The 20,038-nt window shown below is 45.5% G+C and overlaps 1 protein-coding gene across 1 annotated transcript in view; it reads right to left on the reverse strand.

Moving 5' to 3' along the window:
- Positions 1-326: 326 nt before the first annotated feature.
- Positions 327-20,038, reverse strand: part of ARHGEF5 (Rho guanine nucleotide exchange factor 5) — a 52,724-nt gene continuing 33,012 nt past the window's right edge. The window contains exons 3-15 of the mRNA XM_088145410.1: positions 17,896-17,980; positions 16,114-16,178; positions 15,039-15,292; positions 14,033-14,193; positions 11,959-12,111; positions 10,824-10,953; positions 9,788-9,862; positions 8,229-8,318; positions 6,325-6,476; positions 5,498-5,659; positions 4,043-4,113; positions 2,270-2,374; positions 327-929 (exon numbers count right to left, since the gene is read on the reverse strand). Coding sequence (XP_088001536.1) covers positions 775-929; positions 2,270-2,374; positions 4,043-4,113; positions 5,498-5,659; positions 6,325-6,476; positions 8,229-8,318; positions 9,788-9,862; positions 10,824-10,953; positions 11,959-12,111; positions 14,033-14,193; positions 15,039-15,292; positions 16,114-16,178; positions 17,896-17,980 — 1,658 coding nt within the window. The 3' untranslated portion in view covers positions 327-774. The remainder of the gene's footprint in view (positions 930-2,269; positions 2,375-4,042; positions 4,114-5,497; positions 5,660-6,324; positions 6,477-8,228; positions 8,319-9,787; positions 9,863-10,823; positions 10,954-11,958; positions 12,112-14,032; positions 14,194-15,038; positions 15,293-16,113; positions 16,179-17,895; positions 17,981-20,038) is intronic.

A 20,038-nucleotide genomic window follows, 5' to 3' on the forward strand; every position in this document is an offset into this window, starting at 1 on the left:
ATGAACCCATTGTTCACTTTCAGCTGGGAAATGAAGCCCACGGTCTAGAAAACAGGGCCTCGAGAAGAGAGGCCAGTGGCCAAAACTGGGTTTTTTGGCTTGGAACACCAAAGTTCCTTTTTTGTTTTTAGTTCTAATCCTGTTCCTTAAAGGGATCAGAGTGGCATCCGACTGGCATAAGAAGAGCGATGCTGCTGGAGACCTGGGGCTAATCCTGCTGCCAGAATTAGTAGTAATGAGAGGCGTTTGACCTCAATACGTGTTTCTTTCTTGGTAGGAATAGTTCTGTGTGAGCTAAAATGGTTGGAAAGAAAAGACCGTTTCATCGTAATACCACAAAGTATATTTTTTTCTCTACTGCGTTCTGCTATACAATTCAAAGCACATTGAAATATTAACATTTTAGCCTCACGTCTTTCTGTGAGGTGGCTGAAGACTTATTTTGCAGAGCTGAAGCTAACTCCCTGGTGAGCAGACTGTGCCTTTCAACGTGGAAGAGCGGAGAACAGATTCTCGGAAGGCCAAGTATCGCGCTCCCTGTTGTTTCTCAGCTCTTTCTTCTCTACGATCCTCCCAAGAAAAATGATGCGGCTCTTCTCTCCTGCAGCTTTTCTAATCCGGGCGATGGGCTGGTGCAGCCTATTCCAGCAAGGCCAGTCTGGGATTTGCCTCTTCAACCCCAAGATTAACGCGGCAGTTTAGTCCCTCGCCAGATCCGGGGAATGTCCCCCTGGGTTGGAGAGGAAGCGGAGCCCTTCTCCTGGACAGCAGGCCTTATTTCTTGCGAAAGACCTGCTGTTTGGCATTTTTGACCCGCTGCTCCTCCTTCAGGTTCATCTGCCGGGCGTGCTTGCTGGAGATGAACTCCACTTGATCAGAAGGGAACCAGCCTCTCTCTGCATCTGAGAGCTTCACTCCTTCGATCCAGCCTGCAGAGAGAGAGAAGGCAAATCAATCGTCGTTTGGAGAACGTTCCACCATTTGCGCACTGCCCCTTATCCAGCCATCCTAAAAGTTAAGCATCTTAATGCATGCGTTCACCGCTTTATCTGGCTTTACCTCTGTTATGCACAGGAATGTTGTTTCTCCTTTGCGCAAGCGCCCAGCAGAACCCCCAGTGATGTCACCCGCATCCATGAGGCAAATGATGCCATGACCCTTGGGACTCTGCCTGGAGCCAAGCCTGAGGCAGCCATCCCAGGGGTGAATTCCGTTCTGCTCTGGCCTCGCTGGCTCATCCTGCATGGGGGCTTCCTATTTCACCTGAACCCAGACCGTGGTTTGTTTCTGGGGTTAATCAGAAGTGGAAATCATGGTTTGTCCGCCCTTGGTAGAGCAGCTCCACCACAATCTAAGTGAGCCATGGGAAGCCAAATGCGGTGCATGTTCCAGGCTAGCAACCTCCTCCTGGCCTGTTCTTTGCTGAGACTCCAAGGGGATGTGTAAAGGGGACCCAGCCCCCGTCAGCCAGGGATCGGCTTCTCCTGAACCCTCCTCGGCTCTCAGGGCGACTCCCCTTCTCCTCCTGCAGTCCCGCTCACCCCAAGCAGATTCCACCCGGAACGGGACAGTCCCAGAGGTCGTTCGCTCTGCAGGGCTTCTCCATGTAGAAAAGCAGCCAGGCAATCCCACGGAGAGACCCTCTGCTGCCGGCCCTCCCTCCCTCCCTCCCTCCCCACAAAGAGCACCACCTTCGGATGCTCAGCTGAGCTTCTGCCCATCAGGCTTGGCAGTCTGCTCGTCGTGGGGCGGCATCGCCCCCTCCTCTAGGGGCAGGAAAGGAAAGAATCCCCAGGACTACCACCTGCCCCCCCCCCATTCTGCCATTGCTGCCTTGACTGGAGGGCAAACCGAGATGCCATGGCAGAGTCACAGCCTGCTGGCTTATTACAGTGGCAGGCGTGGCCGTGCGGGGTGACTCATGGTCCAGGCAACTCAACTGTTGCCTGAAGACCGGAGCAGACACTTGTGCAGGTTTGGGATCCACCTGGCTTCCCTCCCAGAGCCAACCCATGGCTTTGCCACTCGAGGGAGAAAAATGCAGGTCCTGCCCATGTTTTCCACTAGGCAGGTGAAGGAGAACTAAGAGTCCACAGGGAAGGGCTTGGCCCGTAACATCAAGAGTTTCTTGTGGTGGATAAACCATCTTTATCCTGGGCGCTCTTGCCTTTCTGTATCTTCCAGTTCTGCCACTGAAGGGACAAAGGCCACGTGGGCAGCCAGAAGCCCCCTCCTTTGCTCTGCCGCCACGCCACTTGGGTCAACTCACCATCACTGCTTTGCCGCAAGACCATGACGATGTCGGCTTTCTCCAGGGTCAGTTCGTCGTTCTCTCGCGCCTTGTAGGACTTCACACACTGAACCTGGGGGGCATCTGGAAATGGGGTGGGATGCAGGGATGGTCATCTCAGGGGAAGCAAGCTAATTCAGAATGCTTTTGGGTCAATACAAGTGCCTCGTCATGGGTTCTCCTTTTCTCCTTCTCATAATGAAGATGCTTAGAGCGAAAATGACTGAAGCAGCACGAAACATTTGTAAGAAATAAAATATTTAGCCCTATTTCATACCCTGTTCTGGGATTCAACAGCGACGGGCCACGGCCTTCTGGACTCTGTTTTCCAGTGCCTTAAAATCTAAAATTTTGTACCTGTGGGCTTTTGTTCTAATGAAAGTTTGTTTCCAGGGGCAGGGTTGTCCGCAGAGGGGGGCGTCAAAAGTCAAGATGGCAACCGGAACTGGACAACCAAACCACGCCTCTTTTTCCCTCGTGTTGCACTGCAGCATATAAAAGGGGCGGAGCTTTGGTTGTGCAGTGCCAGCTGCCATCTTGACTTTTTTGATGGTCCCCTGTGATATCCCTGTTCAGGGAATCTTTCTCCTCAACAATGGAGATCTAGCATCACCACTGCTGCGCTAAGAGTGGAGGGTGGGATCAAGCTCTGGTAACCTTCTCAAGGGCAAGGTCCCATGGGATGACCTTCTGGAATGGTGTGAGCTCCAAACTGCCAGTATATTTTAAAAGTGGCCAAAATATTCTACGAAACAAGCAATATCATCTCTGAAGTCTCATGCTCTTTCCCATAAGAATGCTGAACTCTCTTGAAATTTGCACAAGGTTCACCTAGCATTCATGGGGTGGGGCGGGAGGGTGTCCCTGGATACCATCAGGAGAACTTCACCGACCAAGGAAGCTGAGGAAGAAACTGGAGGTTCTTCTAATGCCAGCACCTTTCAGGAGTGGCTCAGATCCTCCACTGATGGCCATGCTGGCTGGGACTGCTGGGAGTTGGAGTTCAGCAATATATGGGGTGACGTACGATCCTCCGTCACGTCTCAAGGCATACTTTCATGGGTTTTAAAGCTGCCTTTCAGAGCCATTAGTCACAAAAGGTGGATTCCAATACAGCAAAAGAGACTTAATCTGAACTCGGTGAGAACATCTTTTATCATCACTCAGCTAAAATCCATGGATGGAAGAGAGGAACCACGGTGAGTCCAGGTTCAACCCTTGAAGGCTGACTGGACCGGCTGACATGGAGGCATCTCTTCCTGAGGACCTGCTTTTGTATAACAGGATTCTATTTCTGGCTTTGAATAGAAGAGACGAGTAATCTGAAATTAGGCCCTTTTTAATATTTAAATAATGCAAGGTTGGTGGTCCAAGAAACAGCAGAAAAGGTCAGTCTCGATCCTCTCCCTTTCCCATGAGAACTGATCAGGCAGGAAGTAATGTGCCAGAATGGTGGAAGCTGAGGGTTACCTGCAGCCTGACCCAACAGGACTCTTCCGATGTTTTTTCAAAGCTTTAGCAGAAGTCCCTCTGAGGATTATCCCTACTGCCAATGCTGTAGCCAATGGTGGGAGCTGAATCTGGCCCAATAACTGGGCTCTTCCCCTTGGTGTGGACACAGAGGGCTTTGGGGAACCCCTGTGTCTTAGCCGACCCCCCCCCCTTTTCTGCATACGTGGAGCACAGGGAAAGTGGGGACCAATACTGAAGTGTTGCTTAGGCTGGTTTTGATTGAGTTCCGAGCGTTCTTACCAGAATCGTCCAACAGGTCAGGTTCTGGCTGTTGTGGCCTAAGAGCGGAAATCCACCGCAGTTTCTCGCTCCTAGGAAAAGCAAGGATTGAGGTCAGATAGCAAGACCGCACATGCTCTGTTCCTTCACTTGAAGCCCCCTAGGCTTTGGTTCACTACTGCACAAAAACATGGCTTGTTAAATCAGCCACAATGGGATGCGTTCACATGCCACGCTGCACTAGGAGCCATCTGTCAAGGGCTGCATTCAGACAACATGCTAAGGCAACCCCAAATCAACTACTTTCCAGCTGAGTATAATGTGCATACGTATGGGGGATACCAAGAAGCTCAGAGGTCCCTGCTGAGCATTTGGGGGCTGCTTCTTTTCATCCACAGATGCGGCTGCGCTGGGTCTCCGAACTCAGCTGATGACTCTTCTGCACTTGCGGTGCCTCAGCTGTTAAAAAACTTCCACAGGCTTCCAAAGAGATGATGACTGCAGCCACCTGGTTTTTGTCTATGAGATTTCCCCAGGATCTCAAGGCAGCTTCTGTGGGAATCCCTGTTGAGTTTCTCTCACAGCAAAAACCAACTTGGGTGGGTTGGGCTGAGACCGAGGGACTGGCCCAAAGTCACCCAGTGAGACTTGAACCGAGGCTTTCTACGCCGGGTCCCACATCTTTATCATGCCTTCTCAGTAGGAGCCTGGTTTGCTTATTAACTGGCATTGTAGCCAGTATCCCAGTCTTTTTTGCAGTAGGGGGCTGGACAGCACTTCCTGTCGCTGGGTAGCAGATCATTCTGAACAGTGGAACGAAGGGGTGCAGAGAGGATGGCTGAGGAAGGAGTTCTGCCTTTGAAGGAAAGCATTCCTGAGGCTGGGGCTTGTATGAAGGAGTTATCTTAGGCGGAGCCCCTAACGCCCCACTTCCCTTATGGGGAGAGCCCAGGCAAGGAAATACCCAAACTGGACCGCTCAGGACAGGAGGGGAGGGGGGGTCAATAGGTTCAACCCACATGGAAAAATCTGTGCCTGGGGGGAACATTTTGCCACGCAATAAACACTGAATGGGGAACAGTCCTTCTGAATGCCACGCTGCAGCTCTAAAAGGGGGAGAGGGCTGATGCAACCAGGAGCACTCAAAACAGTCAAGACAGCAGCTGCAACTGCACAGTCAAAGCCCCATAGACGTGCTACGCTGCATGTAAATAGGGTGGGGCGTCCATTGTGTGGTTGCAGCTGCCATCTCCCCCTCTGCCCCCCCCCAAATTGCCCATGGATTGAATGCAAAGGAGGGTTCATGTCTAGAAGCAACTTTGGTGCGACGCTGTCAGCGTGTCCACGTGGACCAGCAGGAGAGGGGCTGCTCCCATTTAACCAGGAAGAAATGTCTGGCGTTGCTCCGAGTTGGTGGCTGCGCAAGCCGGCTGCTCTTGGGCACGCCTCTGAAACTGAGCTGGACCCGGGTCTTACTGTGTTTCTGTGCGGAAGAGGAACTCCACTTTCTTCCCCTGATTGTTCTTCAGCAGGAAGAGACGGAGGAGATTTTTGTTCGAGCCGTGGAGTTTCATTTCACACTTTTCTCCACGCACGTTCGAGGAGGCAGCATAATCAAAGACAATGAAGCGCCCGTTCCTGCCGGGGAGAGAAAAACGGGGGTCAGCATTCACTGCTCTGGGTCAGGATTGTTTAATTCTCATCATGCTTCTTGCGGGAGAATACAGGAAGGACTGCGCTGGTTTCATCTTGAACTCTGAAGCTGGTTTTGATGTATCGTTCAAAAGCTCCTTGGAAAATGGTAGATACGTGGATGAACCAGAGTCTCTTTTCTGAAGGGCCTAGGATTACCATGGCCAACTGGGAATTAGAAACCCAATTTCCTCAAACCTTGCCCGGTATGGTTCCCCACTTCTGCGCTAAAATTATAACTGCAATCCTAAGAGGGTGGACTGGGGCAGAGCAGCTCCAGGCTCGGACAGGTCCGTGGGCGAGGCATCTTTGCTATCTCCTCCCTCCTGGGCTGGCACCACCCACCCCATTCACCTGCTTTCAGCCTGGGTCTCTCTTTCTAGGTCAAATGCGTAAGAAGAGGCAAGGTGAGCCAAAGACGCTTGCTTGCCCTCAGGAGGGCAGATGGAGAGAGCAGCCATGTTCTTCTCCCAAGAGATCACAGAGGGATCTCTCCAGCTCTCTATCATCTTGGGAAGAAGACGTGCTGGAGCTGCAGTGAGCCACAAGTCCTTTCTCCTGTCATTCTCTTTGATAGGCTCAAGACCACCGTGGATTCCCCCAAAACTTACTCCTTGGGTCGAGATAGGAGCAGGTAATCATTGAAGAGGTGGAGGTAGATGGGTCGGGTGGTAAGTTTCCACTTCAAGCTGATATTATACTCCAGAGCTGTAAGTTCCCCATGTTTCACTAGCCGTCGTGACTGTGAGATAAGTGGGAATATCTGCAAAGGCAAGTAGCCTCCTTTTAGTCATGCTTAAATCGTTGTCTCATAGTAACTCCAAGCTACGCTCCTCTTCCAGCATGTAGCAGGACATTCCTCGTCCAGTGTTACCCTGTACACACTCTAGGCGTAAATACATCCCCACCGTGCTGCTCTCTCCTGGAGCCAGCGACGTTGCATAAAGTACAGGAAAGAAGCGAGACGTGGCGACCGAAAGACGTTGAAAGCAGCAGAACTGAAAGGAAGTCTAGCCAAAACTAGTTTACTCCATCAGCAGCCACTATACGTGTCCATACCTTTCTCTCCTTGAAAGCTGCCCTTACATCCACCCCATTCACAGACATCACCTTTCCGTCTCACTTCTCTCCTTTTCAGGACCTCACCAAAATCATCCAGCCGAGACCTTCTCAGTCTTCCCTCTCATCTCAACTCACTCACTCTTCCTTCTCTATGGCCGAACCACCTCTGTGTACTTCTTTCATGCTGCTCCCTCATTTTTATATTCAATCCACACTGGCTCAGCCTCCGTTTGTTCTTGAAGGTATCTCTTCTGGTTTTACTACATGCTCACTCCCACTGAATCCCCGTAACTTTGAACTTTCTCCTGACATAGCCGGCCACATTTCCACATAACGAATTACGTGATCTTTTCTCTACCAAGGCCACATACTATATTCTACCTTCCTACCACCATTTCCATGCCTTGGAATGTCTCCATCCATTTCTCCATCATTAGCAAACATTGTAGCAGGAGGCACACATTCACCTACTTGGTCTAAGGCAGTGTTGTCCAAACTTGGCCGCTTTAAGATGAGTGGACTTCAACTCCCAGAATTCCCCAGCCAGCTGGCTGGGGAATTCTGGGAGTTGAAGTCCACTCATCTTAAAGCGGCCAAGTTTGGACAACACTGGTCTAAGGTTTCACTAGGCATGTATAACTTGTAATCATTCAATCCACGTTCACTTTCAAACTTAAACAGCTTCATTGTTAAAGCATTAATTTTCAGATCTATACTTTATTCGTACACATTCATCAGCCCTTGCCTTGAACAAGGGAGATGACTCAGCACGCAAGAAAGCTGTCAGAGAGGGATCAAGATTTCACGTCTCCATGACAACAAGGAGCTTTCCTAAAAGATTATGCACCCTACTTGCTCTGCGGGTCACACTCTGGATCTCATGTTATCAACCAGCAGCAGTGGAAGATCTGGAATTAGGAAGGGGGCTCTAATGAAGCTTAGAATAATATGACTGTTTATGAGAAACGAAACCAGTTCCATACAGACTGCTTGGATGACTTTAGATGACCACATCTATTCTCAAGATGGCTAACTGCTTCTGCTGAAGGAAATGATCTGTATGGATTCAGAGCGACTCATGTTTTCTTGAGAGAATAAGGCCACTTGGGACACAGTGATTTTGCAGCCTTTTTTAAGAAGCCCCAAAGCTTGCAACAATTAGTAGAGTCTCCTACAAGTTGAGCTCAACTTTGTTGACTTCATGGGCACCTCTTGGTATCCTCCACAATTCATCTGTTCCCTGATGATAACCAGGAACTTAGATACTGCATTTGGGGACAGTGGCTTAGCCCCCATCTACCACTGTGGTCATGGGAATTCTGCTTGAAACAAAAGTTAGAAGGATGTTAGTGTTCAATGAGTTCTGGAAATCTTTGGGCAGGGGTATGAGGGAGAATATATGTCTAGAAGACAGGTTACTCAAAAACAGATTCTTTGCAGAAATATTTTTTACCTTGCATTCAAACTCCATATTTTGACTTAAGTGAATTAATTCTTCAGTGCTCTTCATACGCTGGACATTTTCATTGCAATCTTTGATAAGCTGCAGAGAGGAAAGCGCCATCAGAATAGGAAAATGGAGAAAAATTGTCTACGCTTCCTGGGGAGGGAGGGTTGGTTATTGTAAATTCAGTGTTATCATTCTTTCGGGTAAACCTGGAGTGATGAAAATGATGATGATCAATAGAACTGCATCACTTGCCAAGATCCAGCAAGAAAAAGCCAGGGAAATATTTCTTGGATGTAAAAATCCTTTGCACAGGACCTCATTTCTGCTGCATTGCACTGCACTGTGCTGTGCCTTTAGGGGTGAACCATTTGAAGTAGCCCCAGACGGAGTAATTGAGATATTTATTTATTTATATATTTATCACATTATGTTTTCTTGTAGAGAACTCAAGGAAGTGCCCAGCCCACTGAAGACCTCCCATCAAAACTAAAAGAGGAAAGCCTCACAGAAACGAACTGAAGCTGGTTCCATCTTCATTAGGAAGTCGATGGCAACATGAAGGGTTAGTTCCATTTTTCTGAAGGAGGAATGGGCATCTCTTTGCTAATTTTTTATGGTTGGTCACACAGTCAGCCAGATGTTTAGACTGGATGTGGCATTTTTATCCACCTATCGAGTCCTTCCCAAGGACCTGGGATAGGCAGATGTTGTTGTTTCATGGTGTTAAAGGTATCATCACAGGATGTAAGACACCGTCAAATAACAACATCTGCCTATCCTAGGCTTAACTTATTATTATTACTAATAATTAATTAATCATTATTATTATTATATTGTTGGCCTTTCAGAGTTGCATTCACGAAATGGATGGCCAATAAATTGATTTACTAAATGAATAATAAATCAATAAATCTCTGATCATGTTGGTTACTACCAGTTTCCCATATCTGCAAATGCATTAAATTTAATTTTCTCATTAGCATGTTTTTGGAAATATGTCAAATTCAGATCATTGAACATAGATATTTTAATTATTCACACTAAACTAAATGAATGAATCTGTATATTCATTCATTCATTCATTCATTCATTCATTCATTCATTCATTCATTCTCCAAACATGCATTTTGTTTCCAATTATGCCTAATGCCTGTAGTTTGGGCAAACAGTTTTTCTTCCTATAATATGTTTTTGTACATATTTGTTTTACAAATATAGGCCTTTTTGTACAAATTTCCCCTAATACATTTTTTTTAAGTAACTGTACTGAAAAATTTTCAGAGCTATCCAAGTTTAAGAATATGTATGTTTTGTTTTATCCGTTGGTTTGTTCAAATAATAATTAAATACATTTGCATTCAGATACAAACTGAATGGTTTCCTCTCCATTCCTGTTCTACAGAGGGATTGCTCAGTTCATTATCATTCTTCTGTATTCCAAAAAGGGGGGAAAAACTCCTCAAAAACCTTGGATATCTCAGCTTCTGAGCTGAAGGGACATTTTTGTGTGAGGAGGGGAGAGGTGATGGAGGTCTGAAAAACAGATTCTGAGAGCCTTTTACCTTCTCAAGAGCATCATACGCCTGTGTGGCTTGGACTTCTTCATCAGCCCCGGGTGGAATTCGTTTCAGGATGTTCTGCAGAAGGAAAGCAGAGTGAAAGGCATCTGTATTTCTCATCCTTCTTCTCAACTGGCCATCAGTCTTGAATTCAGGCTGACCTCACAGAAGCCATGGCCCCTGATGAGCAGCTTGAGAACAGGAAATGGGGCAGCCCCACAACTTCTATCTGGAGATCTTTGCTAGAAAACTTGGTAAACATCTCCTCTCTTTTTGTCTAAGTGCGGAGTGGGAATGGGAGTAGGAGGGAAGCAGGACCGAGCCAGGGTTTTTATATAGGGGATCCTAACAGTCCACCAACAACATCTGCAAAGAGGAGAGCTGGAAAGCAACTCTTCCTGAGTCCAAACCATCCTTTAAAAACAGCGTACGTCTATAGTAAATGAAGTTTAAATAGCAGAATATACATGCTGTGCTTTGGATTAAAAAAAAACGTTCTTTGGAGCACATGTGGGGTGGTGAGGTGTGTGATCAAAGCACCTGTCTGTAACTGTAGAGAGCAAGCAAGATGGCCTTCATGGAGATATTCAGGAGCCTTGACCTAGGCAAAAGGGGCCGAAACATTGTTTAAGCCCACCACAGACAGACAACATTCAGAAGTGGGTCAGGAAGATGCCTCCCTGATTCTCTGGAGTATAAGAGCAGGGGGGGGGGGGAGGAGCAGCACAATCAGACTGCAGGATGCTGTTATTACAGCCCACCTCAATGGAAGTAGTTTTAGCTGGTTCTGGTCTACCTAGTGGGGCTGACATCCACTCCTTAAGTCAAATGCACTTTTTGCAAAGATCCCCCTCACTGCAGCCACAAAGAGCTGTTTTAGGAAGTCCTAAGGGCCTGATCCCCAAGGCCTCCAAAGCACCTTCCTGCCTTCAGATCAGAGGCCTTGCCTGGTCCTCGTGCGTAGAGCCATCATATGCTGTCCATATCAGATGCTACATTTAGGTCACTGGCTGACCTGTGGGCAGGTGAGTGTTCCTACCTGGAGAAGGAGCTTCAGTCGCGTGATGCGCTGGAACGGGAGAATGAGGAAGGACTTGAGGGAGAGGCGCTGGCAGACGGGGTCACTTTCCAGTTTCTCCAAGACCTGTTGGAAAGCAGGAACCCCATTCCTAGGCAGGAGAAGAAAAGGGGGACGTTACAGCGGAGGTGGAAGACTGGGATCTAAGGGAGGCTGGGCGGGAGAGACTTGAGGTCCAGCTCGACAGGACACAGCACGTCTGCTTAGAACTGCAGGACACAGTCCCTCCTGCCCTCTTGTGCCATCCATTTAAGGCAAAAAAAGCACCCGGCAGGCGTCAAGGGACAATTGCATGAGTATCACAGTGGGAAGTTTCAAGTCAGTGCAAACTTAGAGGCGTAGCACACTTCTTGCAAGGATGTAAGGAAAGCCGCCACTTTACAGCCCAGAAGAAAGATAATATAGAAAACTGTTTCATAACAAGGAGGCTTCCAGACAGCCAATCCATCCATTTCCCAATATATGTTGAAATGCAACTGGATTATTTGGGGATGTCCCTACTTTCGTACTTCTGGAGCTCACTCAGCATACCAACCAATGTTTGTCCTTGTGACTTCCAGCTGACCTATAAATGTTCAAGGACTCACCTGCACAGCCACCCCAAGGGATCCAAAGCTGAGGGGGTCATGAACTAACAAAAATAATTACACTCCCACTCCTGAGCAAAAAAAAGAAAACTCACTGACAATTCCTTCTCCTGCTCTCTACCACCCACCATTGACAAAAGGATTTTTTAAAAACAAAATGCATACGTAAACTTTGGAATTTGCTACCACCAGATGTGGTGCTGGCTAGCAGTTTGACTGGCTTCAAGAAAGGGTTGGACCAATTCATGGAAGTAATTCCAAAAAACATTGTTCAGGCAAGCAACATTTAAACCAGCTTGCATGCTACAGCTGCCTTCAAAGCACTGTGAGAAGCGAGGACATTAGGAATTTTCTGTTCTGCCTTAACATACAAGCGTGCATCAATTACAAAGCTGTAGTTTCGGAAGAGGAAAGGTTGCTTGGTAATGTGGGGCAGATTTGCTTAAAAAGCTTCTGCGGAGCCCTAGGAAGAGAAGAGGCAGGATGGGAGGCGTCTTCAGGCTGCTTACATCAGTCTCTGAAAGGTCTGCTCCTGGTAGGTCTGGTTCGTCACGTATGGCAAGTAAACCCTGCGGAATTCTGGTGCGTTCCTGAGTGCCACATCGCAGACGTTGAAGGTGAACATGTTCTCCTCAAGCTTCTCTTCCAGTTCAAAGAGGAAACTGCAGGCATCGTCAGGTTATCATGAAAGAGAAACAGAAAGTAATGACTGCACTTGTTTTGCTGACTTGTGGTCCTTCTTTCAGAGGAACGGAAGGGCCAAGGGGGACATCGCTGTCCCCAACGCAAGGAACAGGAAAAGCTTTACTTGGGTATTGGTTGCGTGCGAGGGAAAGGACTTTTTGGGAAACCAAATGTTCAGAGTAGGAGAGGTTCATCACTAACCATGATAGGAGTCAAATGGAACAGAGGCAAAGCAGGATAGACAACAGACAAGGAATGAGGATGCTGGCTCTCCTGGGGAGGAGAAGACTGGGTATGAATGACCAGAAGCCCAAGGAACTGGAACCTTCGGTTGAGTTAGAGCCAGTTTGGGGTTTCGTTGAGCATTTTGTGAACAGTCACCACCATTCACTGCTGTAAACTACTTTCCCATCTGTATTTTCTGTTTTTGATATCACTTTTTATAATCTTCACCAATCGTGTGTGTGCATGGCTGTGCTCCATGACAGCATCTGCCATGAAACGCATAGTGTAGTTATCCTTCAGGTGTGGCATGACTTCTTTTCACAGCACAGCTAACATGGGTGCAGCTCTGGAAATTGCTTTCAAAGTAACTTTAGCGGTGGGTCAAAATCAACATGTTCTTGTCATTTCTAATGTAATTCAGCCCACCACCTTCTAGAATGCAGGATTTTTCTTGGCATTGCAAGAAGTTTGGGGGCTGTCTGATTCATATGATTGGGTCATATCCACTTTGATTGTTTTTGGCTTCAGGATATTACATATGTTAACATAGCCTTGGGGAAAAGTACAGCAGTTAAAGTTGTAAGTGCTACGTTGAATTATATACTCCTAAAACATAGCATTCAGCATTTTAAGAACTTTGCCTCTGTCAAGCCTGAGATTCAGCACGAGAATTATTCTACATATGTGGAAAGAATATTCACACACCTGATGTTAAAGAGTGAATTCAAGAGGTGTGTCCTCTGTTGATTTAGAAATGTCTTTATATTGTAGAAATGAGAAGATGGAGGAATATGCTTCTATATGGCCTGGCTTTAATACTATGTTAAAAGTCTGAGATAGTTCTACATTAATAGTATATGGATCCTTTTTTTCTTCAGTTTTAGTTCATTTCAATCAAAATCAAAAGAATTATTAACTTTTTTTTGACTGTGTAATCACTGGTGTAGTATTATTTCTTTTTTTATATTATTTTTTGGTTGTTACAGTTCACAATTAAAAAAAAAAAGCCAGTTGGTTCAGAGTAATTTTTGCTAGCATGGTTTACTCCAGTGATTCTCAACTTTTTTTTTCCCCCCACTCAAGGCCCCCTTCTGATCTTGTTTTTCACCTGTTGCCCCCCTCCCCCCCCGTCCATTACTGGATATGGACATGGGATGGTAACTGGTGTGTTTTCTGCTGTCAATAAGGCAGTATGTGCAGTATAATAGACTTTGCTTTTCCGTGGCCCCTTGGCATACATCGTGGCCCCCCACTGCATGTTTTTCACCTGTGGCCCTCTTGAAACATCCAAGGCCCACAGGGGGCCATGTGGCTCCCGGTTGAGAACCGCTGGTTTAGACAATATGACAGACACTGTTATTTAGACAAATACACAAAAGGATAAAAAAGTAAAGGAACACCCCCCCCCCAAATTATACAATATGAGCTGATACTGAAAGTGTATCTTCCTCTGAAGCACCATATAACCTTAAGATAGCGGAAGTGAGATTTTGTTCCAAAAAGGAGCACCGTTTTTCCAAGTCGGGGAGAATTAACTAGTCCCCAGGGACGACTGCATGGACAGCTCAGTGCAGAATACTAGTTGGCTATGGGAAACAAAGCCCACTGTTGGGTTCTTGACCCTACTCAGTGTCCCAGTGGTTGACTTTCGAGAAGAGGAGGAGCAGAACTCACTTGGCGCTAACGTCGCGCACATCCTGAAGACGGGAGAAAAGCCACTGTTTGTCCTGAGTGGTTAAAAGTCCCTGAAGTTCCTGGCAGTGCTGGAAGTGGTCCACCGCTACGTTCAAGCTCCGCAAGTAGGAGGCTTCGGACGCAATTAGTTCAAACTTGGCCTGTTTTAAGAAGAGAAAAGCAACATCCCCAGGGCACTCTTAGACACCTAGTATTCTTCCGGACGAAACACCAGAAACCGCCCAGATTTGCTGGTTCCTGACAGAGGGGAAACCAGCATTTCATTTCTCATCTGCATCCTCCAGCAGAGAGATCTGGCACCCCTGATCATTCAAATCAGATCAGTCAGTGCATTAATTGAAGAAAATTGGGGGGGGGGGGGGAATGGCTAGATTTGGGAGTCAGCCCAGCCCAGATTAAGATAATCCAATGTTAATGGCTCTCTTTCTTGCTCCTATCCACCCCCCCCCCACTTTTGCGAACCTCTCTGTGATTAACCTCTACAGATATATTTTAATTAAAAAATGGAGCCGCTTTGAATTATTTTGGCCATTCAGCTACTGCTATATTGCTGACCTCTGTGCTCTCGTTGTCCTGAGCTTTTAAGATTGAAATCCTACAGTATATGCCAGTGTTTCTCAACCTTGGGAACTTGAAGAGGTGTGGACTTCAACTCTTCAAGGCTGGCTGGGGAATTCTGGGAGTTGAAGTCCACACCTCTTCAAGTTCCCAAGGTTGAGAGACCCTGCTCTACACATTTAGTTGGCAGTAATCCCTTCTGCAATCAGCAGGACCTGCTTCTGCACAAAAGAGTTTGATTATTTATTAATGTACCAGAAATGTGGATAATAGCTTCTTTTCCTTTCAAGCTGAGACACTGCTTTGGACCTTAGCAGCTTCTAACCAAGTGTTGGTTCTTTCCTGAGCATTTCTCTTCCTGAGCATTTCTTGCACTGATGTGCTCCAATCCCCTCTGAGTGGCCTGTGAGTCCCTCTAGCTCTTTACCTCCTGCAGCTTCTGCTCCTCACGGGTCATGCTCAGCAGCATGGTGCTTCCTCGGACCATGGGGATGTCCTGCCACAGTGAGGACCCTGACGAGACGGACAGGCGTTGCAGGTAGGAGTCCTGAGGGGACAGCCCTTTTCTTCGCAGCTTTGGGGAACCCAGCTCTACCTCTTCGGACAGGGAATCGGCCCGTTTTTGGCTCTGGATAGCTTTGTTCAGCACATCGTCGCTGTATTCCTGGTAGAGCAATCTTGCTGTAGGAAACAACCAACAGATCTCGTATGGGATCATAAGTCTACTGAGATTAGGAGGGACCATTTTTAACATACCACATGCGTAGTGACAGCTGACACGTGCAAATACCGTTGCACCTGTTGGTTAAGACCCAGCACGGTGAGAGCACTTTATTTGCGATCTGACAAAGTGGGGAGAATTCTGTCTTGTGTGTAACTTTCTAAATTATGAGAACTTCCGCCTAATGTCTTAAAAACAGGCAAGCTGAAAACTTCTCTATCAGACGGAACGATCTCTGCAGACTCTTCAACTGCAGGGGACAAATCAGGTTATTTCTAGAAGATAAGAGGTCTTTTCTAAGCACTGCCCCACAGGATGACCAACAGGATGTCCTCACACATCTCTAAAGTGGACAAGACTGAAGCTTATCGGCCCTTTTCTTCAGCATAGCTCTGGCCATGGAAGGAAGCCAGGGTGGGGAGGAAAAAAAAAGAACCACGACAGGGAGCCAGGTGAAAGGTCAGCGTTCTTTCACTGAGTCAACCTTTTTGGGTACAAAAATCAACTCGGGGTGAGACACGCAAATGGAGCAGACTCATGATTTCAACCTCGCGTGTTTTTCTTTAAAATCCCCAATACGTATGGGCTATGAAATAATTTCCTATCCACGGGATATGGCTTAGGAGCTCTTTTATATTTTTCACATTCTACTTTCCGATGCTACCTACAGAACAGGACATTTGGGACTTTCCATGGATGTTTTTTCTTCAAAACGTTTTAACAAGCATAAATAAAGGAACATGTTGTTTAGCTCAAGCTTAGCAAGACAAGTAATACTTACATGAATTGATCAGTCTGGAGTGTCGTCGTTTGATATTTTCTATTGTTTCTGTTGTTTTCTTCTCTCTTTCAAGGAAGGGAACATTTTTTAAAAAGGAAAATTAAGAAATCCCTCAAAGGAGATGGACCTTATCAATTACATCTAAGCATTGGGCAAAATTCACTTGTTCAGATTTTTATATGAATTTATTCCAACTGCATTCCTAATGCACGTGAACAGGGGGAAAAATGAACTTTTTCAGGATGTCACAGTACCGTTTGCAGCTGAAAACGTGTTCACAAAGATGCATACATTGATGAAAGCACACACAAGAATGTATTGTATTATCAGAAAATATATAAAGCAAAGCTATGCTAGGGAAGTGCATACAAAAATGAATTAAGAGAAATGTGCATTAAAACGCACTCAATCTGCACGTAGATGAAAATGAACTTAAGTTTAGAAAAATGAGAAATTGGAATTGCATTTACGGCTTGGTTCATAATCTATTTTCCTTGCAGAGAATGGCTGGAATCCAGAACTAAGCCATGTAAAATCATCTCCCTGATATTCTCAGTGTCTACATCTGAGGACTTTGTTATGAAATCCTACTCATAATGGACATGTTACAGCTGAGGTGCTCCAGATGACTTTGTCCTCCATGATGTTTTCCCCACTGCTCCTTCTGTATTTCTCTCCCCGCAAAGCATCTTTTTAAGGAAGGAAAAGAGAACAGCTGCCCTGAATTTGGAAGCACTCCGAAGCATGAGAATTTGTTCTCCCCCACTCTTCTTTCTCTCAAACAGGTCACAGTGACGTGTGACAGATTAATCCTATGCTTGAACCAACTCCATCAGGCTGATTCCCACAGCCCCTGTTCTGTAGGGCTGCCAGATCTGGGCTGCAAAATACAGATGGTCCTTAGATGGCAGAGAAAGGTTAGAACAGTCTTTCTCAACGTTGGTGACTTTAAGATGGGTGGACTTCAACTTCCAGAATTCCCCAGCCAGCCATGCTGGCTGGGGAATTCTGGGAGTTGAAGTCCACCCATCTTAAAGTCACCAACGTTAAGAAAGACTGGGTTAGAGAGTCCTGTATCTCTTTGCTGCTGTCTTGTGACTGACTGGATCTAAATTTAGTAGCCCTATTTTATGCATACTTTGATCAAGACGGTAGAGGTCTGTCCTTTACAACTTGGTTTGCGACTTTCTTTTAACCAGCGTTAACATTGTTTATTTAAAATAACAGAATCCACATTGCTTCCAGTCAAAGACCTGCCTCTGGTTGCCTTGTGGCTTCCTTCTCAGCTCTCTGAACCCCTGTTGCTCTGCCATGTACGGTCATGCTTGCTCACTGACTAAGAAGGCCCTGCTAAAATCGGCCACCAACATCCTTGATCCTGAGACCTGTAAAGAAGGATGAGCTTCTCTGGGTCCCCTCAGCCTGAGTCAGAAAATAAGGTCACCTTCTGTCTGCATGTAGTCCCCTAACTCTCAGCTTCACCTCAGAGCCCTCCTCTGCAGCCAGAGTTTCTGGAGAATTGCAAGGCTGAAGGCTTCACCATCTCTGTTGTAAATAACATCCACCCACATTTTTTAAAGAGGGAGGGAGTGTTCAGTCTCAACCTTGGCAATTTTAAGATGGGGGGACTTCCTCTCCCAGAATTCCCCAACTCCATGCAGGGAGACAGAGAGGCAGCTCCATCCTGCACTGTTTTTCCTTTTTGCACAGGCCCACTTCTGATGGAGAGAGAAGAGGATTTTCAGAGCCTGGGATGCAAAGGACTGAGGCGAAGAGACTCACCCGTATTTAACCAAGTCTAAGTGATCTGCTTTGTCCTTGTGTCCAGGGGCTTCCTCTTTTGAATGGGCAAGAGATGCTATTGCTTCTGAAAAGGAAGAGCAACAGACGCAAGTCAAGGGTGATTCAGCCAAGGCTTCTCAGCTGAGGTCACTCATGGCCAGACGGTGGGGATGACTGAATGGAGGGCTGCCCTGAGATCCGGAGAGGGGCGCAGAAGGCCTGAGAATTAATCGCAGGCTTTCCAAGATCTCTTCACTGAACAAGGGGATCAGCACCCACTTTTGTGTCAATACTCTACCGCTTGGTCTACTTTTATAAAGGCGGTGCAATATTTTAGACAGTATCCTGGTTATAAGATAAATTGGGATAAATCTTGTTTACTTCCCTTGGGACCTAACATATCAGTGCAGCTATGTAAAGAGTTGGGTTTTGTGATTTCTACTGATTATATTAAACAACAAATATACCCAAAATATTTCTAAATGTGTGGAAATAAATACGTTGAAACTTCTAGAAAGGGTTGTATTGGAAGTTAATAGATGGGTTAAATTCCTTTAAGCTTGTAGGGTAAAATTAATGTTATAAAAATAAACATTGTCCCTCATTTGATTTATGGTCTATCCTGTGTTAATACCAAATAAATATTTCCTTTGGATTGATAAGTTATTTAGGAAATTTATTTGGGATAATGGGCCACCAAGGTTTTCCTTAGCTAAATTGGGACCTCTGTTTGAGGAAGATGGCTTTAATTTATCTGATTCGCAAAAATATCATTGGGACAATATTTTATCAGCACGTGGAATGAAAATATAGTTAAATATTACCCTTTATGGACTACGTTGGAAACGTTTTATCTATCTCCTTTGCAATCGAAACAACATATAGTAGAAAAGGTGCTTTATTTCCAGGAGTGCAAGCAGCAAGAAATCTTTCAACCGTACTGGGATGTAGGCTGAGTTTTGATAACGAGATTCATGAATACTTAAGCCTTTGGAAAAATTCTACTTTGAAAATTGGTGGTAAATTGTTCTTTTGGAAAGTTTGGGCAGAAGCTGGTATCATGGTATTAAATCAACTGCTATGGGATGACTATTTTAAGGATTTATTTTTTTTAGGATTTTTCCCAACTTCAAATTGAATTTGGTCTTCTCAGTTCACAAGAGCGGAGGTATCTTCAACTTAAGCATGTTCTAATGGACCGATATCGGCCAGGTGCTTTGGCTGCCTCAAAGGCTCCTGAGTTGCTCTCCCACTTGATGGAATCCATGTCAGAACTAAAACCTGCAACATAACTCTAGCAAAAGCGCAAGAATATTTTTAAAGTGGACATTTCTGGGTTATTTCAAACATGGACTAAAGAACTAGAATCTCTGATAAAGACACCTCAATGGATTCATGTTCTTAAACAAGTTAAAATAGTATCAACAGATCTGAAATTAAAGCTGATTCATCAAAGAAGTGTATTTAGGGTATACCGGATCCCCCAAATAATGTATTTGAAAGATGGAGATCTGATTTTCTGTGCTGGGGTTAAAACAAAATTGAGGGTTTACTGACCCATATGATATGGTCATGCGATCCTTTGGTACTTTGGAGGGAAAGCGGATTAAGGTGAGATGGGTGGCTAAACAAATCGAATAAATAAATAAAGGTATATAACCATTTTTATGGGGAAATCTTTAAATGTTAAAAATGTTAACGTAATGTTGAACTATATGCCAAAGCATTGGAAGTTGACTGTTTATCAGGAATTATGATTCTGTCAAGCTCAAGGGGTGGCTGAAAGAAACGTATTGAGAAATTGGAAATGGGGTCTTTTTCCAGATGTCAAGGAACGGTTGTCAGAAATGAGTGAACTATCCGTTATGCAAAACGCAATATTTTCTACTGATCAAAGGATGCAGCACTATGTCTTACAAGGGCAGAGATTTTGTGATACAAAACATTTTGTACTGATTATATTATAGCAGTGCATTTATTGGTAAACTGATGACTGTTGACAAGTATAGAATATAAGATTTTTTTTCTCATTTTCTGTTCTTTCTTAGTTTGTATTTTAGTTTGTTTGGGGTTGTCTCTTTTCTAATTTTAAGGGTTTTTTTTTAAGTTTAAAGATTGTTCTGTTAACTGTGTATGTATAAAC

Source organism: Python bivittatus, unplaced genomic scaffold (assembly GCF_059951505.1).
Source record: "Python bivittatus isolate LINGU-HERP-01145 unplaced genomic scaffold, Pbiv_v1 ctg000010_np1212, whole genome shotgun sequence".
Lineage (NCBI taxonomy): Eukaryota > Metazoa > Chordata > Lepidosauria > Squamata > Pythonidae > Python > Python bivittatus.